Source organism: Accipiter gentilis, chromosome 8, assembly GCF_929443795.1.
Source record: "Accipiter gentilis chromosome 8, bAccGen1.1, whole genome shotgun sequence".
Classification (NCBI taxonomy): Eukaryota; Metazoa; Chordata; class Aves; order Accipitriformes; family Accipitridae; genus Astur; species Astur gentilis.
Genome location: NC_064887.1, coordinates 2,517,634 through 2,537,693, shown reverse-complemented (window position 1 = coordinate 2,537,693; position 20,060 = coordinate 2,517,634). Strand labels below are relative to the sequence as shown.

Genomic DNA, 20,060 nt, shown 5'->3' with positions numbered 1-20,060 from the left:
ATCATGGGGGACTGACTACATGAGTGTAGTGACTCCCAAAATGTTGAAGTATAAGATGTTTAAAAATTTGTAGTTGTGAAAACACCAGTATCATTTCCATAACGTTCTATTGCATATTAGGAACAAAAATACAGGAGGGACTTGAATGTTTACAAGCTTGAAACCAAATGAAATGGCCAGATTTTTCAGTTGCCCAAGCTTGATTGTAGGAGGCACCATAAATATGTTGGAGTTGCTAGTGTTTGCTTAGACACAGGCAAGTCCTCACGATGGAAGTGGGAAGTTAGATGTGTTGCATCAACATCAGACACATCAGGTTTTCCAGGAGCACACAGCTATTCTTCTTAGTTACTGCTGCAATTACATTTTACAGATGAAATCCAAAGCTCTACAGTAATGTCGTGTGATAGCTTTGCTTTTGGTGTTTTGTTTTGGTTGGGTTGTTACTACGTCTTCCTCTACAGTCAGTGCTGCCAACAGAAACAGCACAAAAATGATCATCCTGTAAAAACAGAGAATGCTAAGCTGAACCTTCAAAGCACAAGGCACCAGTTTAATCAATATTAGCTATGTTGACAGGAAGAGGAGAGATTCAGCTAAGTGTAACTTTTGTGGTTCTGTTGAGTAACTAATACCCTATCTGGCCACTCTTACCACAAGTCTGAGCTGTGCACAAGCTTAGGAGAAATTAGGAGAAATTTGAAAACTTTCCTTTCCATCACCAGCAAGATGCCCAGTGCCATTTTATCGAGAGTCCAGGTCTCCTCTCTTCTGTTGCCAGACGCAATACTGAGTGTATGTGGGATTTTAATACCGCCCTCCAGAACTGATATTTTTATGGGATTTCCATCTTCTGGAGACTTCACTGTACATGTCGGATTGGTCCACGTGGCAGCTTTCCCCTGGACGCCAGTTAGTATTTTGAAGGTCATGTTCCCGGCTGGAGTAAATTCTTGGCTGGAGATTTGCCTTGCTATGTTTATTGCTAATACATACCACTTGAGTAATATGATTTATGAGTATTTGGAGACGCCTACTCTTGTTGTACCTGTTTCTTCCTGTTGCTATTCTCCTATAAAAAAATTTTGCACTGGGAAGAGCCTTCACGTCCTGCTTTTTTCAGGCTAAGAGCCAAAGCTTTGAGGAGTAAGGCTGCAGTGTTATTTATCCATCTAGTGCAGATTCAAGTTCAAGATCTGTCCAAATAATCATCCAAAACACCCAGATGGTTCCAGTGACACCATTTGTTTTAATTGCCTTCAGAGTTCTGTTTTATTGATGCCATGAGTAGCTCATAGTTGCAACGTATTAACTGAATGGTTTTTTTTTCTCTTTTAAGGAGCAGAATTTATTGTCCTGACTTTCCAAGTACTTCTCCAAAATCAGAGGTGAAAGAATGCCATTTACAGAAGAATCATTCTTATGAGTGCACATTTCAGCCTATTTTTCTTTTATCTGGATATACCATGTGGATAGAGTTCAAGCACTTACTAGGAACACTTGAATCCTCACCAACTTGTGTCGTTCCAGCAGATGTGGGTAGGTCAAGATTCATGCATGTCTTTCTTCGCTTGTGACCTTGGATTTCATTCCTTATATGGTGTAGGTAAAGTACTTCTTCAAAGCCTTTTAAATAAACTAGATTGTGGAAAGAACATAAAAACATAAGAGCTTTGATATTGTCTTCTAAAAGACATTGGATTAAATGTTATTTCCATACATCTTCCTTGGCACAGGAGCAGATTGTAACTGCAGCTAATACCTATAAAATGAAACATCCAGTTTTGCATGTTTATCTTCTTGGGTGTTTTCCAAAGACATCTACAGAAAATGCAAGTATTATATTTTAAAAGGCAGTCTCATTTTTAAGGTTCTTGGTTATCTTAATTTTTCTGAAGTCTTCAATTAGTTGTTAAGTTTATCCTTTGATACCATGTAGCACCACCTGTATTACTTACCCAGTTATATAGTAATTTAAAATCATAGGCACTGTTCATGCTCTTGCATGCTTTTGTAAAGTTTCTTTTGTGACACACAGAACACTTAAACTTGTAGAAAAGCAAGAGGCAGGAACAGTGAGTGTGCGAGGAAGCATGCATACAGAGAACATAAATTAAACCGAATTATCTTTTGCATTTCAAAGTTTAAATAGAGTAAGCAAAAGTGAATGACACGGAAAGGAAAAGTCAGTGCATAGTAGCTAAGTGGGGTATGGGAATTACTATTATTACTATTAATTTGGTGACCTTGTGGTTTTCAAGGTTGCTCCTGTCCAGTTCACAGACGGTTGTTTTTGCCTTTTTGACAAGCAAGTTCGCCAATTGTCAGAGAACTATTGGGAGCCTTGGGCGTCAGAAAGGAGGGTGGTGTGAGGGATGGCGAGTGGACATCCTGCACTTCTGCTGCTTAGACAATTTGCCAAGAGAACCTGGCACCTTGTCAGCGTGGCAGCTGTAGTGTCAGCCTGTGTCGGGCGCGTCTGTGCTCTCAGTTGGCTGTGCTCTTTTGGGGAAAGATGGTGGCTTTATATAATGCTGCCCAGTTAGGAATTCTAGCAGAATTTTAGAAGTCTGATTGATTCAAGTCATCACTTCAAATAAAAAGCTATGAATAGAATTGACCTACACTGAATGAAAAGTGCTCTGTATCACAGTAAAACAGAACATACTTATTCTAGCACCACCCAAAATTTAAAGCTTATTTATTTGTTGTTGTTGTTTTCTCACTCACCATCTGATTACTCAAAACAAGTTTATTCTAACTTTGCTCTATTAACAAACTAGGGCTTTGTAACATTCGTATTCAGTCTGCTAGAGAAGCTGAATTTTGTTGGAATTTCCTATTAGTAACATAAAAACTTCACATAATATTTCCATTAATCATTGCATAATCTCCGTCACTGTCCTTTATAGGAACTACCTTTCTGGTCCATGTGTGCAGCTACTTTCCACAGTGGTACACCCCATTAGTGCCAGGCTACACCTTTTGCTGTTTGTACCAGGGGAGGTACCAGATGCTGGCACTAATACAAGCTATTGTGGTTTAAATTAAAATGAAATGTACTGAAACTTGCCCATGGATTTTTTTTATTTTTTTATTTTTTAAATAAAATGTTTATTCTGTAAGGAACTTTGATTTTCATATTTCAACTTAAGATTTTTTTGGTGATTTTAGTTTGTGTCAAAATTTGAATGAATTTCCAATTAGAGAAACATTGCCTTTCTCAGTCAGCAACGCTTTTGCCTGCAGTGAACGGGCCAGGCAGCTGGGACTGGTGAATTGTTGTGTTTGCATTATACTGCAGCTTTACTTGGAATAGCAGAGGCCGCAATGTGTTACCTGCCACCCTCAGGACAGAGGAAAGTAAACCATGATGATTGGATTTAATGAGAAATGTCAGTGCAGACATTATAGTAATACATTTTTCTTTGAATTTTCTAGTGAAGCCACATCCCCCTGCCAATGTTAAAGCAGAAATCACCAGGAATGTTGGGCTGCTGAATGTGAGCTGGACAAACCCAATATTTACGAACAATGATCTTAAATTTCAAATTCGGTATGCTGTGAACAGGGAAGAAATTACATGGGAGGTACTATCTTTTTTAATCTAGATTGAAGCATGAATTGTTGCAGTGTTGGCATTTAGCATGTTAGCTGTTTTTTGTGGAATCTGTGGCACGCAGTGAATCGCATTTATAAGCATTTGCATTATCTAGCAAAGGAATATTACTGATTAGGCCACTTTCTCATTGGATTCATTTTTGGGAATTTTGACTGTAACAGGTGCCGAAACAGCCTTTTGTTCTTACTCTAAATATTTTGACTTCTGTTACAGCTTTATGAAGTTTCAAATGCACCAACAAGATCAGCTGTGATAAGAGTTCAGAAACTTTGTGTTGAGTATGTTGTTCAGGTCCGGTGCAGAGCACTGGGTGGATCGGGTTACTGGAGCAACTGGAGCAGATCAGCCTATACTCTTGTAAAAGATATCAAAGGTACATGTGCTTTCAGAGTGCACTCTGGTGGTCTTTCCAGTTTCAGACTGAGGTGTGACACTGTTCTTTCAAACTGTGTAATCTTGCAGCTCCCTTACAAGGCCCTGAATTTTGGAGAATTATTATTGAAGATCCAGCAAGGAGGCAGAAGAATGTTACACTCCTGTGGAAGGTGAGAACAATTACATTTTAGTCTTTCACTTTGATCCAATAACCATTGGTAGAATGGCCAGAAAGGGAGTACCATAAGCACATGCTTCCCTGGGAGGCAAACTTGGACAGTTGCTGCTTACGGGACTTTGTAGTGCAAGGCACTTGGGGTATGACTTCTTTTGTGTTACTGTCTTTTGCTTGGCTAATACTGGAGGCAAGTAGACATCGCTGGTGAATTTGTACCCTAATCATTACCAAGTTTATAGTAATGTAGTAGGACAAAAACTTTCCTAGTGCTGTGTGGTTGCTCTTGATGGTTGAGAAGTAGGTGAGGCTCAGCACAGACATACACTGGCAGCAGGCGTGTTTCCAGACTTGGGAAGCTCACAGGCCTTCTGAAGTGAGCTGATTTTTGTAAGGTGGACCCATCTGAGGTTACGGTCAAACTGTTCTTGCGCAGGTCCAGTTGCATGCACCACAGCCATACTGAAATGCATGTGGGCCATTATTCCTGAAGTCTTATAGTCCTTGCTGCTTCAGGAGAGCCCTCAGATCTCTGGGCAGGCTGCAAGCTTCCTTGCCTTCGTGCAGAGACCAGACCTGCTGCCTGAGTTGCACTAATGCAGCTGAAGTGTCAATGCTATATTACATGTTCATATCAGTCTACACTTTCAGTGTTAGTTATACAAATGCTATGGAACAGAGACTTAAAACACGATTTGTTCTAATACTCAGAAAAAAGAATAACATGGAATCAAAGACTTTAAGTTATGATGAGAGATGCAGTCTTCAGCTGCCAAGTTCTGCTGACCAAGATCTCTGAGCAGAATGTGCCACTGACTCTAGACAGCTGCCTGTATAAACACCACTGCAACTGCACGTAAACCGGGCAAAGCTACGTTAAAAGGTTAATGCAGGACAGAGAAAAAAAGTACATCAGTGACTGCCCACTCCTGTTTGTCTAGGTTTAGTATGCAAACAGTCATCTGTTCTGTTTTTTCAATCCTGAAAAATACTAACATAAAACAGTGAGTTACTATAGGAGTCTGAGTTTTTATTTCCTTGTGTCCCCCTCCTGCCCTCCCTTCACTGGAAAGACAGCAAGTAAGTGTGTCAGCTCTCAGAGAGAGAGAGAGAGAGAGAAGAAATTAAGTCTTTAAATGGACTACAGTGCCTTTGCTAAAAGGACAGTAGCCAGTCTATAGTGTCTTTATTGGGTCATGTTTTCTTAAAGTTGGAGAAGTGCTTTCTGCCCAAATAACATTTGTTTTTGAAATCAAAGCCTGGGTAATTAATTAATGCCAATGTTTGCTGCAGCCACTGATGAAGAATCACTCATTGTGCAGTGTGAGCCGATACGTTATAAAGCATCAGACATCAGGAAACACCACGTGGTCAGAATATGTTGATAATGGCACTACCTGTTCATTTCCATGGACTGAACACACTCACACCATTACAGTTTTAGCCATGAATTCAATTGGAGTTTCTGCAATTAATTTTAATTTAACTCTATCACAGCAAATGAGCACAGGTAAGAACACCAATTAGTAACCATTTTGAGATGTGGAAAATGCTAGGAATCCTTGTGATACTTTTGGACAAAGCCTTCTTTGTAATAAAATTCCCTTTGTTAGAATAAAAAATGTTTTATGATGATACATTCAGCTGTATATGGGAAACAGATTCTGTATCTCACCAACAGAGCTATTTGAAAAAATGAAATTTCCACCGCATGAAAATGTTAATGATCTTTGGGGTTGGGAAAAGAGTTGTCTTTCACTGGGCTGTCTTCCCTCCGCTAACAGAATATAAAATAATTAATCGGAGACAAATAAAATCTTACTGTAGAACTGGTCTTTCATCTGCTTTGTCTTGGGAACACCCAGCATTCCTGCTAGGGAATGTTTTGTTGTTTCCAAGATGAAATATGGTCTTGTTTCTCTGGCTGCTCACCTGACGGGCTGCCAGAGTACATAGTTTTCAGAGGTTTGGCTTTACTTCCTAAGCAGCCTCTTCATTGATTCGGCTGCACTCTGCTTCATTAATAAAATAAAGGCTACTGCTTCTGAATGCTTCAATTGTGTAACATTCATATGCAAATATATGCTGTGGGAAACATTACTGCAGTCCATTCGTTGAACTTTAGTGCTGTAATGCAAAAAGCATTTTTATGGATAAAATTCTTTCTGATATTGTGTGTAAGCGTATTCTGGAAAGGATACGTACCCTGTGGTTGTTAGCAGATGTAATGAGAAGCATTTGTCCAACTGGATTGTTATCTTGGTGTATTACTTAGATTCAGTAGGATTGGATTTAGCTTACAAGGCTCTTAATGCATGCTTTACTAGCTAAATGTTGACAGTTCAGTAGCTGTTGATAATTTTTTGGATAAGGAGTGATAATTAAGGAGGTGCACAGGAGAAACAGGATATTTGGTTGATGTCTGGTAAGAAACTTCATCTATGTAGTGTTGGGGACTAGTTGGCATAAACAAAGCTTTGCTGGCTTAAAGAGAAACGTATTTGCTTATGTGAACTAAAGATCAGGCTTTATTATATAGAAGATAATTAAACAAGTAAATGATTAAGTGCTGAAACCATAGCAATCATTTGTGTGCATGTAGTTTACAGTATACGCCTCTCCTGCTGACCCAGCTCTCATCTCACCTCTGAGCTCATGTAATTCACGGCTGTTTTCTCCTTGTTCTGTCAGTGAATGTTGTGCAGTCGCTTAGCGCTTACCCAGTGAACAGCACTTGTGTGATTTTGATTTGGACGCTTTCACCTCAAATATATGTGATAACATCTTTTGTTATCGAATGGAAGAACCTTAACAGAGAAGAGGAGATGAAATGGGTGCGAGTTCCTCCAAATATTAGTAAATACTATATTTATGGTGAGTGTTCACTTGAAAATATAATGCAGTATGTTAATTGTTAGGGAACAGAAAAATGTAGCATTACTGAGCTCTGGGATTCCTTTTTTCCCCTCTCTGTGTTTCTGATGGCTTTTATGGTGAGGACCAGTAGAGGAATTCTTAATTACCGTTAGAGGACTGATTGTAAAGGACTGACTGTTACATTAATAATCAGGTTAACAAAGAATGAAGCTCAGGAGCGTGTTCATTTTTTGGCAATACAATAAAATTAGTTCTGGAATATTGAGTACACCAGCTAATTATCTAAGTTAATATGCGCATTCCATTTGCATTTTGGCTTTAGGCTTAGAAATTTTTACAATAGCTCCATAAAGGTGATAATTACATGACAGAATGATGCTAGATTATCCAATATGGATTAATAGTTCATATCTTCTGATAGTAAAGTATGTATCTATAAAAGATGGCTTTCATTATTCCCCTCTCTGGGCTGATTTGTACTCTGATACGTGACCAGAGCCTCTGTGGAGGTAATTGTTTAAAAGTAAGATAACAGTTTTGGTTCAAAAGGCTGATTTCATCTTTCCAGATCACTTTATCTTGATTGAGAAGTACCGGTTCAGCCTGTACCCTGTGTTTGCTGGAGGAGTTGGCAAATCCAGAGCAACAGATCAGTTTACCAAAGGTGACTTACAGGATCTTTCTCCATGTTGTTTATGAAATAGGAGCTTGTAAAAAATGAACTTTAAATGCAGGAGAAGTCTGCATCTTATAAGAATAAAAGTTAGTAATAAAGTAATTGTGCTATAACTATAAACAGTGATCTAGACTTCAGTTGCTTTAATTTGAAAACTCTTTGTGGGATTAGTTGAGTGAGGGACCTGAATTCCCATGCATCTAAGTTAATAGCTGAGATCCTAGGTCCCTGTGATTCTTCACTCTCCCGTTGTGGACTATTCTCTTATTTCATACGCTCTGATTTCATTTCTTAGTAGCAAGGGAGCAGTGGCTGCCTCCCCCAGGGATGGAGGAGTCATGTCAGTATTTAAAATAATTCCTTCCTTTTCTTCTATTTGTTCTCAAGGTAAAGGTTTGTTGATGTGCAGTAAAACTCTTTATCAGGGGGTTTTTGTGTGTAAGCTGTTGTTTCTACTGTTTGTTATTACCCTGTTGCAGACTACTTGTTCACAGACAAATTATTTTACTGCATTATTATCTGAATTCCTTTTATTTCCAGGTGGATATGAAAATGAGAATAATGCCAGCCTCTACGTGGTTCTACCAATAGTTATTTCAACCTCAGTTCTGCTGCTTGGAGCATTGCTGGTTTCGCACCAAAGGTAAGTTGTTCATTGTCATATAAAAGTCCCAGAAGGCCTTTAGAAGAAGGCAATGCAGCTTAGATCATGCCTGTCTGCTGAACTGGTGGGCAGGGTCTTTCTGGGGAAGGCTAGGAATTTTTTTTATCATATATTTGATGTATTGTACTGGAAGGCAGTGGACTCTGTGGAATACAGCACCAAGAATTAAGGTGTCTTGAGTGCACAGGCTTGTTACCTTGCGAAAGTCAAACCGTTGCCCTTTCAGTTCTGGTGTCCTTGCAGTAACGTGATGATCAGTGCTGTTCATTTTCACTGGGAAGTATCACTTCAGCCTCTACCACGTACTCCTCACTTCTGCAGAGTGATTTGTGGGCAAGTTAATGAGTGTCATGTGCTCTGAATTTGTAAAGCACTCTTGAGTTCCATGTGCAATTGTCATCACAAACTCAGGTCTGAAGTAAAAGCCAGTTGAAACAAATCCCTCTGAGTTTTGTGGAAGGTGGGTTGGGGTTATGTTCAGCAAAGACTGCCTGTACCTTTAATATTTTGCTAAACTGCCACTTGGTATGTCACTTCTTTCTTTCTTTTTTCTATTAAATTTTGGCCATCTATAATATCTAAAAAGATTGTTTCATTGTCACAGTGTTCTGGGTAAATAAAATCGCACAGGTTCCTTTTCTGACATAGCAAAGGTGAATGACAGCAGTACAGAATATATGAGAACAGTACCAACTTCAGAATTTACCTCACATTTCAGAATGAAGAAACTGTTTTGGGAAGATGTTCCAAACCCCAAGAATTGCTCCTGGGCGCAAGGAGTTAATTTTCAGAAGGTGTGTATTTCCCCGGTGAAGCTTCTTCCCCCACCCCCTGGGTCTGACTGCTCTTTGCTCAATACTGAACTCTACCTGTTGGTTAGACTAGACCCTGCCTGAATTACTGAACAGAGCAACTCGGAGCCTCAGAAGTTAGCAATACAGCGGTTCTCTCAGGTGTAGAAAGCTAGTATGTGGAAATGGGCCAGGACCAGAGACCAACACCTCTTTTGAATGCAGGGGGTGTTTAAATTTCAGGGCAATTAGTAAATCAGTTGCAGAATCCCATAGGTATAATGCTAATGCACCTCAGTGAGTGCCAGGTGTGTATCAGAAGCCAAATTCTTTGCTGGGATAAACTGCCTCTCCATTTGGCACGTGAATCGGGAGCTGTGACGTGATGAGCTGTGACAAGTAAAAGTCTTTACGTGGACTTAGGCAGTTTGCACCAGCAGACAAAGTTTCTCACAGTTTCACATTTTGACGGTGTGTCATCATTGAGACAATAATCTACATTCAGGCCTGTTATTTCTAAAAGTAAGAGCATCTAATGGCAGAAGATTTTTCAGGTATTTAATTTGCTTTCCCAGTGAAGGTTTCTTTTCTCATCTTTTATTTTATTTCATTTCATTTAAACAGAGAATGGACATTCTTTGAAGTCTAATCATGGTCACTGCCTGCTGAACCATTGGGCCAGCTCCCAGGCTTCCTATACAGAATTGTTAGAAGATTTTTCTATTTATATTCAGAAGACAGGAAGCACAGATACAATACAATGCTGATTTGTTTAAATATAACGAATCCTGGAAGTAGCTCTGTCAAAAATCTAAAAAGCCCTCGCAAAAAAATAGGAGCAAGTGCCATATTACAGACCAAAACATGGTTTGTCACTTGCACAGGCAGAAGCACTTTAGATTTGGTGGGTTTAACTTTTGTTTATTGCCCTACTGACTAAGGCTGTGACTGGCAAAGGGCTGAATACTTTCAAGCCCTGGGTTTCAAAAGGAGTTGAAAGAGCCCAGCCCTTCCCAGGATGCAGCCGTGGAAGCAGAGACATCAGACTGGTTTGAGATTTATCCAGCTTGAGCGCAAGATCTGCCCAGTTACTGACTTCACTTGAAAGTATTTTATTCTAATTATTTGTTCAACTGAGAGCTAGTTTGGGAGTTTCCACTGGCTCCAGGCACATCAAAGTGATCAAGTCTCTTATTTGCACAAGTACTTGGTTGTCCCATTATGGTCTTTTGAACTTTTTACATGCGTTTGGGTGCAGCAGCAACTCAGAGAATGTAGAAACTGGGTGTGTATTGTGCCTTACTGGTTTTTTGTTTGCTTGCTTTTTCCTGAAAATATCAACGTGCATGTTATTTATATGGCTTCTTCATTTGTTATCATTTAAACATGCAGCCACATCAATGCAGATGCCTGAATAATCTCTAACATTAGATACGTGTTTGAAAAAACAAGCCAGAAATCCTCAAGGAAAATCTGATTTCAGTGGTGTTAGGGCAGTTTCTGCTTATTTTTTTTACTTACAATTTTTTGTGGCTTTTTAATGTGTGCTGAAGTACTTACTTCTCTGATGCACCAAGCTGTATGTTTTAATATTAAATGAAGCTCCTGGAAATCCTTCTGTTGGGGAAGACGCAGTTGTGGTCGGATGGAGGGAAGAGTGGATGTTCTCCAGCCTCGTGGCAGCAGTCACGTTGGCTGGCGTTAGCAGAGCCTGTGCCTCTGGCATGGTCTAGGAAACGAAGTGTGTTTTACTCGTGCAGGTTGTTAAATCCCAGACCAGTCTGAGATGTCTGCTTCCGTGGCTGCATCCGGGGAAGGGCTGGGCTCTTTGAACAGCTGTTAATTGTAGGAGTATAAGTTGCACCGGTGCACCTGTGTTTGTCTATTTAATCTTTTCAACTATAGCAAAAGGAGCTCTTGATAATCCTCACTGTCCCCGATTGCAGAGGTGCATGAAGTTTGCATGTTGGATTTAGCATGTTGGAAATGATTCTCTTTGCCAGCTGGTGGAGCAGAAATAAGTGCATTAAAGTTGATGAAGTTTTAATTAGGAAAGGAGGGTAGAGCTGATACCCTGGTGATACTGTTCCATATTCATGTGCCTTGTTCTATAATTAGTGGAAAAGAAATGGTGCATGCAAGTAGGAAAGAAAATGAAGTTTGACATGACTTTTGACAGCTTGTTATGCAGTAGAAAGTACGCCTCTTCCGTACGTTGTACTAATCTTACTGGAAAACGTTGCTTAATGTTAATCGCACTGAAGGCACAGTGCCTGTCCTCAGATTAGCATGACCATCTCTCGCTCACCTCATGAGTGTCCAAGGCCAGAACACATTCTTTGAAATCATGTGCTTAGGGCCAAATCCTGCTTTTATACGTGTGCATGGAATTTCCAGTAGAAAAAGCAGCGTATAGTACTTATATGGTATTTTTCCTTAGTTTTATTATAACTGCATTGATTACATAAATAGCTTGTATACCACTACTGGGAAGTTCTGATGTCTTTCTGAAGGCATTTGATGTAGAACCCCTGTCATGTCCTGGTACGTATCAATATTAAATCCTGGAGTCAACATCTGATCATTACTTTGTATATTCAATATAGCACATATGGTACTCCAGAACTGCATCTATCCTGATTGTATTGCTCACAGCAGCAGGAGTTTAAAATCGTAATCTAAGCCAGGCAAGACTCTGTCTTGCAAGTCTTTACATGTATGCACAATGTCAAAATCATAAAAATTCCTCTTATTTGCTCAATAAATTAGTAAATAAAAATAAAAAAGCTTTAGGACCTAGTGTTGGAGAAATTACTTAAACACAACTACAAATGTTTTACAGGGGAATTAGTATCAATCTTGCAAGGACTCGTGCATTTCTAAATTACCCCACTATGTCCATGGGGTTATTTACAATGTGTAAAGTTAAATATACGTGAAAGTCAAAATCTGGTCTTGGCAGAATTAGGCCAATATCATATTTTCATATATCTGTGTTTAGCAACTAGAGTGCAAAGTAATTTTGACTTTAACCTGTCTCAGGTGTGGTAACTGGCTTACAGCTCAGAGGTAGTCTGTTGCTTCTGAGACAAATACAACCTAAAACCTAGACTGAACAGGGAAGCAAAATACAATGTTGTTTGAAATTCCTTGTTTGTTTGGATCTCATTTGCAGAGTTTGAGAACTGGTGACCTGAGATTATGACTTTTCTCCCAAGTTTTATGGAACTACTATGCCTGTTGTTTAACACAGTTTGTGCCCAAATTATACCGTGCATGCATATACTGTGGAAATACAGCACTATTCACCCAGCTTACTCTGTAACTGCTGATATGCTATAGTTTTTCATTTTCTCAGGACATTGGATTATGTATTGTATTTGATTAAATATCTGACATGTTTTAATAAGTGATGTGTCTGAGTTGACAGATGGTGGCCTTTGCCAAACAACATACCTGTCTTTGAATGTGATATATCGAATCTTTGCAGGCAATATTATCTGTATGTTTTCTGTGGTACCCATATGTGTTTATAAGAGCAGGTACTTGGGGCTGGGGTGAGGGAGCAAGCAGATTTTGGGAGGAATATAACTCATCTCTGTTCAGGATAAACCAGCTGCCTGTTGCAGGAGGGCAGGTATCAGGAGGAAACATGGTGTTTTGGTTTTTCAAAAGCTTCCTGATAATAAGCGTCTCCTATTTTGAAAATGCCACTGTGGTCAATATACGCTGACTGGACTGTTAGTCTGCTTCGGCACAGCAGTGCCTCTGCTCCTGTCAGTTCATAGCAAACCTGTGAGAGGGAAGATAGCTTTCATCGGGGAATATAAATTACGATTATTACGGCTTGATGTATGCAGCATACAGCAGCCTACAGCTCATTTCAATAGCTGGTTAATTTTATATGTGGTTATTGACATTATTTTGAAGACTAGGAGAGATTCCAGCGTGCAGGTTGGTTTCAGTGTGGGAAGGTGACGGACTCGTGTGGGGCAAGTACCGAAACACTTAGAAACCTGCCTGCCAGCTTTGCCATGTGAGGGCACAGGCGTTACTGATAGCTAGTCTAGACTAAAGTAGTAGCCTAAGATAAGCAAGTTAGTGTACTCTTTTCTATAATTGTATACTAGTCTAAGTATTTTGACATGTTCCTAGTTGTTTTGGCAGCTTTCCTGCTGTAAAATATGGTTTGCTAATATGCACAAAATCTGTTTTTATCTATTTGTTTTGTCTTGAATTCGTTAGGAAATTTATGTTTTTCAAGTGACTTTTCCTTTGTAGCTAGGAGTTCCAGTTTTGCTGTCAGTTCACGCTATTGTGTATTTTACATGCATATATATTAGGTAGTAGTAAAGCATACATTTCTGCAAAATCAGTGTGTGTTTCTCTTCATGCAGTTCAAACATACAGCTGCTATTCAGATGGGAATGCTCTAAAAATGCTACGGAAAGACTGAATTCGACCCTAAATAGTATAATCCTAGCAGGGAAAGTTACTTTAGTTGACATGTAAATGACTAAGTCTGTTGTTTATACAATCTAAATAAAAAGCCAAGGACGTCTAAGGGTATAAGACCTTTGTCTTGCAAAGCACTTGTGTGTGTTTTTAACAGTATGTGCATGTTTATTAATGTCAAAAGGAATGGGACCATTCAGCTGCTTCTCTTTCAGCTTGAACGATAGGCTGTCTTGGCTGGAGTACTGAGCACTTCACAGAACGCTTGCTTTGCAGCACTTGACACACAAACAGGTTCTCGCTTTTGTGTCTTGTCCCTCAATCTTCACCTACATGCAGACATAAAGAAAAGAGGAGATGTGTTTTAGAGGATTTTCAATTATATACTCTTACTGAAACTATGGGGGTTTTGTCTGTGATTCTTAAAATCAGTAGCTTCGTACTGAAATAAAAATAATAGACGAGCATTAAAATATATCTTTTCTTCTAGCCTGAAACTTTTGAGCATCTTTTTATCAAGCACCCCGAAGCAATGTCATTTGAGCCTCTTCTTCTGGAACCAGAAATAGTGCTGGAAGACATCAGTGTTACTAAAGTGTTGAAAAAAGAAGACAGACAAGATTTTTCAGTAATTGATTCAATGTTTACAAAAATTCAAGACTCTGAACATGACTCTGCTTGCTCTAGCAGCCATTTCAATAGTAGCAGCTTCTCCGAGAGCTCCCGTGATGACCAAATCGGTGGAGAAATTACAAGGCAGTCCGATATTAAATATGCTACTATTATCAGTAACTCCAGATCAAGTGGGCTTTACGAACAGAAGATGACTCTAAGAAGTTGCTTTGATAGATGCTTCTTAGCTGAAGATTCCTTAGTTACAGGTGCTTTCTCAAGTAGCTCTTGGGAGGTGGGAAATGGGGCATTCCTCTTATTACCTGATCCGCCCGGCAGGCAGCCCAGCAAGACTCTTTCGCTTTCCCTTATTTCTTCGGAGGGATTTTCGGAGCCTTCAGATCAGGATGACGCTTTCACAGACGGAGATAGTCCTGAGCGGAGCCTGTATTACCTAGGAATAACATCATTGGAAAAAAGAGAAAATGACGTTTTTTTAACAGAAAGTTCCGGGGTAATGTGTCCGTTCCATACAACTGATGTCCTCAAAGATGTGGGGTTTCTTCAGCATACACCGCCTAATTTGAATGTGTGTATCCAAAGTAGCCTGAAGTATAAAGCCATTGTGCCATACGTGCCGCAGTTTCAGATGACTGCTGCCAAGGTGCAAGAGACCACAGAGAAAAACTCTTAAGTCATCACACCATAATTTGATACTCTTAATGGTTTTTTAGGTGTTGATACCTTCCTCTGTTTTTCCCTCTCCTGACTTCTTTCAGGGGCTCTCCTGTTTTGAAGCTGGGTAACTGGTTCTATATTTGAGTGCCAGAGTTTTAGTAGGAAGAAATTCCATTTCTTGACCTAATTTTCAAACATGGGGCCTTCCTTCAGAGATTGGATTGTGTTAAAATTACCCTCTGGTGCCAAATGACCTATTGTCGATGCCCGTTAGGTGTACATCTGAGCAGCCCCGTGAAGAACCGCAGCTGAAATTGGACTCGGTGCCATAGATGTTCGGGTGAGAGGATGGGACGTGACCCAGATGCAGTCTGCGCCCACGCTCGGTCAGCTCTGTGCGCTAGGCTGCGGTCTGTCCCCAGGGCAGAGCCGCCGAACGTCCCCGGCCACCGTGTTGCTCATCTGCAGGGCAGAGCACGGCAGCACCTTCCCAGTGTCGTCAGTGCGTGACCAGAGACTCTTCCTCCAGCTGGGGAGAGGTAGAGGAGTCGGGGCTTTTGCAGGCTTTGGTTTGGAGATTCCCAAACGCTCCTCAAGGGCTGGGAAGGATTCAAGCGACATATACCAAAGGAACACGGCTCCTCTTTCATGCATTTGCTAAACAGCCCTTTACAGTCCCGATGCAGATTGCAGCCGGTTCTGTAGCAGTGGGCTTCTTTCAGTTGTTTGTTGTCAAACAGGACCATGTTTTCCACAGGCGTGAGCACAGTGTGTCTGTTGGCAGTACAGACCTGTACACACATTTCTTGTCTCTGTTCAGGAGTAAAGTATCGCTGCAAACATGTCAGCAAACTGTGTTGAAAGAGCTTGTTCTTGTTTTAGGCTTTGCTTGGAGACCCCGAGGGCAGGATAGAAAGGAGTGACCTACTATGTACGTGTGTGGTGTTTTGGGGGGAAAAGCTCAAATGTGTCATTTTGCTGGGAATGATCTGGGACACGGAGTGCCACAGACTGAGTTGACCTGGATGCAGTGGCAGCCACTGGCCTCTCAGAAAGACTGCCAGGTTATGATACATTGGTATCCACTTGGACTGGTGGTAAATAGATGCACTGTACAAATACCAAAGATATTTGTTAGGCTTTTTTTTTTTTCTCCAAAATTCTGATGTATTTATTGCTTAGCCTACCTCTGCATTAAATTGAGCCTGTGAATACGCAGATGGTCCATGTGTAAAAGTCAGAACGCTCTATTTCAGGTGTTGAAAGGGAGGCCCTGACCGATCATGGCAAACTTGTGGCTGCTGTTTGGGGTCTTTTTTAAAGTAAATTGAAAATACTCATCAGGAGCATCAAAGAGCTGTAGAAGAAACTGTGAGGTCAGAGACATGTGCCAAACAGTGCACTCCCTGAAGAAGTAGTGGTTCCAGTACCTAAAGACTTATGGTACTGCAAGAGGAAGAGAATCGAAATTCTTTGCGGCTACATGAATTGTGGCCTGTTATCTGCATAAAATGATGTGCTTGGAAGTAAAATGTCCACATTTTTGTTGTTGAACATGAGATTCTAATACAAATGGTACTGCCGTAAAACTAACATCTCTTCCAAACCCCTTTCCTAAGAGCCCACAGTAGAAAAGGCAGTAATTTGATCAAAGGATCCTGTATTCTTGATCTTCAGTGAGCTAGCCTGTCTGTATGGACTTGGAGAAGTCGGTTTGCCTTCACAAGCCCTGCTCCCCTCAGCTGAAAAGCTTCATGATGGAAGGAAAATTAGGTCTTGCAACTGAGCTGTATTTTCTGGGATAAGCTGGTAAAGAAAAAACACACTTACTTGCAAGCCAAATATATTTTTTGTACTTCATAGTTAGTAAATATTTTTGTATACATGCCTTTTCAAAGAACTATTTTGAGCAGCTAAGAAAGATTAATATATTGTGTATTCCAAAGCTAAATTTATCTGAAACTTATATAGCCAATTAAAAACAAAAGGGCAAAACCCAGCAACAATAGTAAATGATAGGAGAGGTGTGGAAACACTTTAATATATTAGTGATAAGAAATTCTATGGAGCATAAGGGACCAAAGCAAATATATATCTGCACTTTGAATTTAAGAGAAGCTTTACCAAAAAACCCACTGCTTTTTCTCAGACAAGCTGCTAACCTGGCTCTTCCTGGGGGTCTCTGTTTCTGGATGTTGAATATGACACGGATCTAATGTACTTGTTTCAGAAATATTGCATGTGGCAGGGGGAACTAAGACCTGTTTCGTGTTAGTAGCCAAAACTCACTGTCACTTGAAAATGTGGTTGGAGGCTGCACGGACGAACCTGAAGGTTCCCGTAGAGTTCCAGGAGTAAAGCTGTGATTAGCACCCAGGTGAATGCTAAATTTAGAATTCTATCTGAAAAAAGAAATTCACTCCTGCTGGCACGTGAACTTGATGCGGCACAACCTCCAGGGTCCTAAGAGTGCCCTGGGAACAGACTCGGGTGTTGGATTCTGCCTCTCCTGATGGTTTGTCCACTGGATCCAGCATCCCCTGAAGTTTGAAGATGCGAGGAGGCTAGTGTAGGTCGGCTGTTCCACCAAACCTGCCCCAGGTAGTGCCGCAGGGATCCCTCATGTGGTGCAACCAAATTTGGGGTGGAAGGCCCAGATTCCTGCACATCAACCTTCTCCTCTTGTTAACCGGCACTGCAGAGGTAACGTGAACTATTGAAATGCGGTTTTACGGACAGCTGCCGTAGTATAACCGTATCACCTTCTGTTTGGAGGAGAGAGTCCCCTCCCAGCGCCCCTGCAGCACACCCATCTGCTGAAACTTCTTGCTGTCGGGAAGTGAAAAGGGTAGCGCAGCTGTCTGTAGACTGGAATAATAAACGCATGGTTCATCATGAGGTTTGAATTTCTTTAATTACAATGTTCAGAAAAATTCTTTAGTTGTGTTCGAAGGTTGTCTTGCTCAAGAAACGAAAAGCTCACGTTGGTTTTACCATACAAAACCCTTATCCAGTGACCCTGTAGGGACAGGAGTACCATTAACCATGGGAACGATCAGCTGAGTGAACCAGTGAAGGCTTTGCTGGGAACACAGGAAAATGCAGGAGTTAATCTTCTGTCCCCTGTCATGCAGGACTCTGACGTGCCTCAGAGCTGATGGCAGGAGAGCGTTTGCAGCCTGGACTTGCTGTGATGCCTGCAGCTGTGCTCAAGGGTTGCTGTGTTAAAAAACAAGTGCAGAACGTCTTCCCTCGGGGGAAGTTGGCAGGTACCCAGGTATCGCCACCTGTGGGAGTCCAGCCTGTCCTCCTGGGTGCCGCTGCCATCCCAATCGTGGTTTTTAACTAATGGCCAGAGCAAGAGGTGCTCTTTAGAAAAACAAATTGATGCGAATGTAAGAAATGCTGCAAATATTAGCTGATCTTTTCTGCTTCAGCAAAAAGAAAAGATTTTAAGTATAATTACTCTAGAACCAAGCGATTTAATTCCTTAATGTAGGTGTGCCTTTTCTGAAGCCATTTCCATATGACGTCTCCAATCCCCAAGTTTCTGACAGTGCAGGTAAGCCCAGGTCCCGACCCATAGTGAAGGGCCGGACACAGCTGTGCAAGTTTATTCAATAAATACTTCCTAAAACTGGCTCTCAGTCTGGCATTTTCATCCATATCCAATGGACATTCAATCCCGCTCTTCACCTTTCTTTGCTCTTGTATAAAGCCAAAATCTGCATATCCTGAATCCACCATATGCTGCCGTCTGCCTCTGCCCTGGTCTCCGGTTACGGTTTCAGCTCCGGCCGCTCCTGCGGGCAGCATCTGCCTCCGGGAGAGGAAATTAAGAGCTGGGGTCAGTTATCGCATTCTCCTCTCACCATTATTTTTTTCCCTCAACTTCAGGTCAATTTGTTTGTTCAACAAAGCTGAGTATTTCCCCTGCCATGTTAGATAACAGTGTTTTACACTGTGTTTGCAGCAGTCTCCTCCCTTTCACAGGGTAGCCGGTAGACGCACTTTACCCAGGAGCAAAATCTCATTTGTTTATTCCTGAGCAAGACAAAGATGGGCAGGTACAGTGCCTGGGCAAAAGCATTTTGTAAGGTAATTTTGGAGGGTTGTTTTCCTTGCAGAGCTGCAAGCAGACAGCCCTCCTGCCTTGCATCGATAGCTTCGTGTCTGGCGCTTTGTCACGAGAAGGGCTGGACCAGCGCGCGCCTAGCCGGCTGCGTCTGCCGAGCAGCTGGTCTTCCTACCGGGGTTGGGTTTTGGTTGTTGGAGACTTGAGGCTTGGTTCCCCTTCGATGTACTGGAGATACACTCCACCCACAGTAAGAGAGTTTTCCTCGTGCCTGTAGTGAGTCTGAGTGTTGATTTTGAAGAGCAGATACTTTATTTTTAAGTACACAGGAACTCGAAATGCTGTACAGAAATTATGTCTGCAAGCACAACCCCTTTTCAGGCATGTTTCTTACAAAAGCCAATGAAATTTAAATATGCTATTACACATTTAGAATTGAAGTTACCAGAGGCGAAAACTGCAGAGGAAACTGAATTTCTGTATTAATGTCCCAAGGCAGACTTTTGCTGACAGCTGGACTGTCGTAGCCAGAATAGGAGCTGCCACTCGGCTTCCCCCTGCCGCCAACTTCAAAAAGCCTGTCTGCTGAGGCAGCGGGTGCCAAGGGACACAGTGAAGGGATGGAAGGAGAGGTTCACGCTCAGGACTTGGGTACTCGAAGCTGTCTGAAATGGAACGGAGCCAGGAGTCCAGGCTCGGTGCCTCTCCTGGGCTCCGGCCCCGTCTTGGCAAGAGACCTGGCAAGTCCCTGCCAAGAAACTGGGAGAAAGTAGGGAAGAAGGTCAGGCCGTGATCTGCATCAGAGTATTCCTCCAATTGCTGGGGGCAAAGCGGGTTTCGCCTGATGACCTTCGTCTTCATCTCGGCTCTGACGCGGTCCCCTCTGGCCAGGGCCGCTCCTGGGCTGGGTGCCTGGGAGAGCCGAAGGGGCTCATCTGCCCTGGGGCACGGCAAGGGAAGAGAAATGCCACAGAAACACATTTTGGAGCATCCGGAGAGTACAGTGCCACCATAAACCCGGGGCTTGGCTGCAGGAGTTACACAGCACAGCTTCTGTTTG

The 20,060-nt window shown here is 41.5% G+C and overlaps 1 protein-coding gene across 1 annotated transcript in view; it reads left to right on the top strand.

Moving 5' to 3' along the window:
• LEPR (leptin receptor) overlaps nt 1-16,728 on the top strand; it is a 41,453-nt gene extending 24,725 nt beyond the window's left edge. The window contains exons 10-19 of the mRNA XM_049808872.1: nt 1,340-1,539; nt 3,442-3,590; nt 3,836-3,995; nt 4,085-4,167; nt 5,466-5,682; nt 6,864-7,046; nt 7,618-7,713; nt 8,266-8,368; nt 9,108-9,183; nt 14,126-16,728. Coding sequence (XP_049664829.1) covers nt 1,340-1,539; nt 3,442-3,590; nt 3,836-3,995; nt 4,085-4,167; nt 5,466-5,682; nt 6,864-7,046; nt 7,618-7,713; nt 8,266-8,368; nt 9,108-9,183; nt 14,126-14,941 — 2,083 coding nt within the window. The 3' untranslated portion in view covers nt 14,942-16,728. The remainder of the gene's footprint in view (nt 1-1,339; nt 1,540-3,441; nt 3,591-3,835; nt 3,996-4,084; nt 4,168-5,465; nt 5,683-6,863; nt 7,047-7,617; nt 7,714-8,265; nt 8,369-9,107; nt 9,184-14,125) is intronic.
• Nucleotides 16,729-20,060: the final 3,332 nt, after the last annotated feature.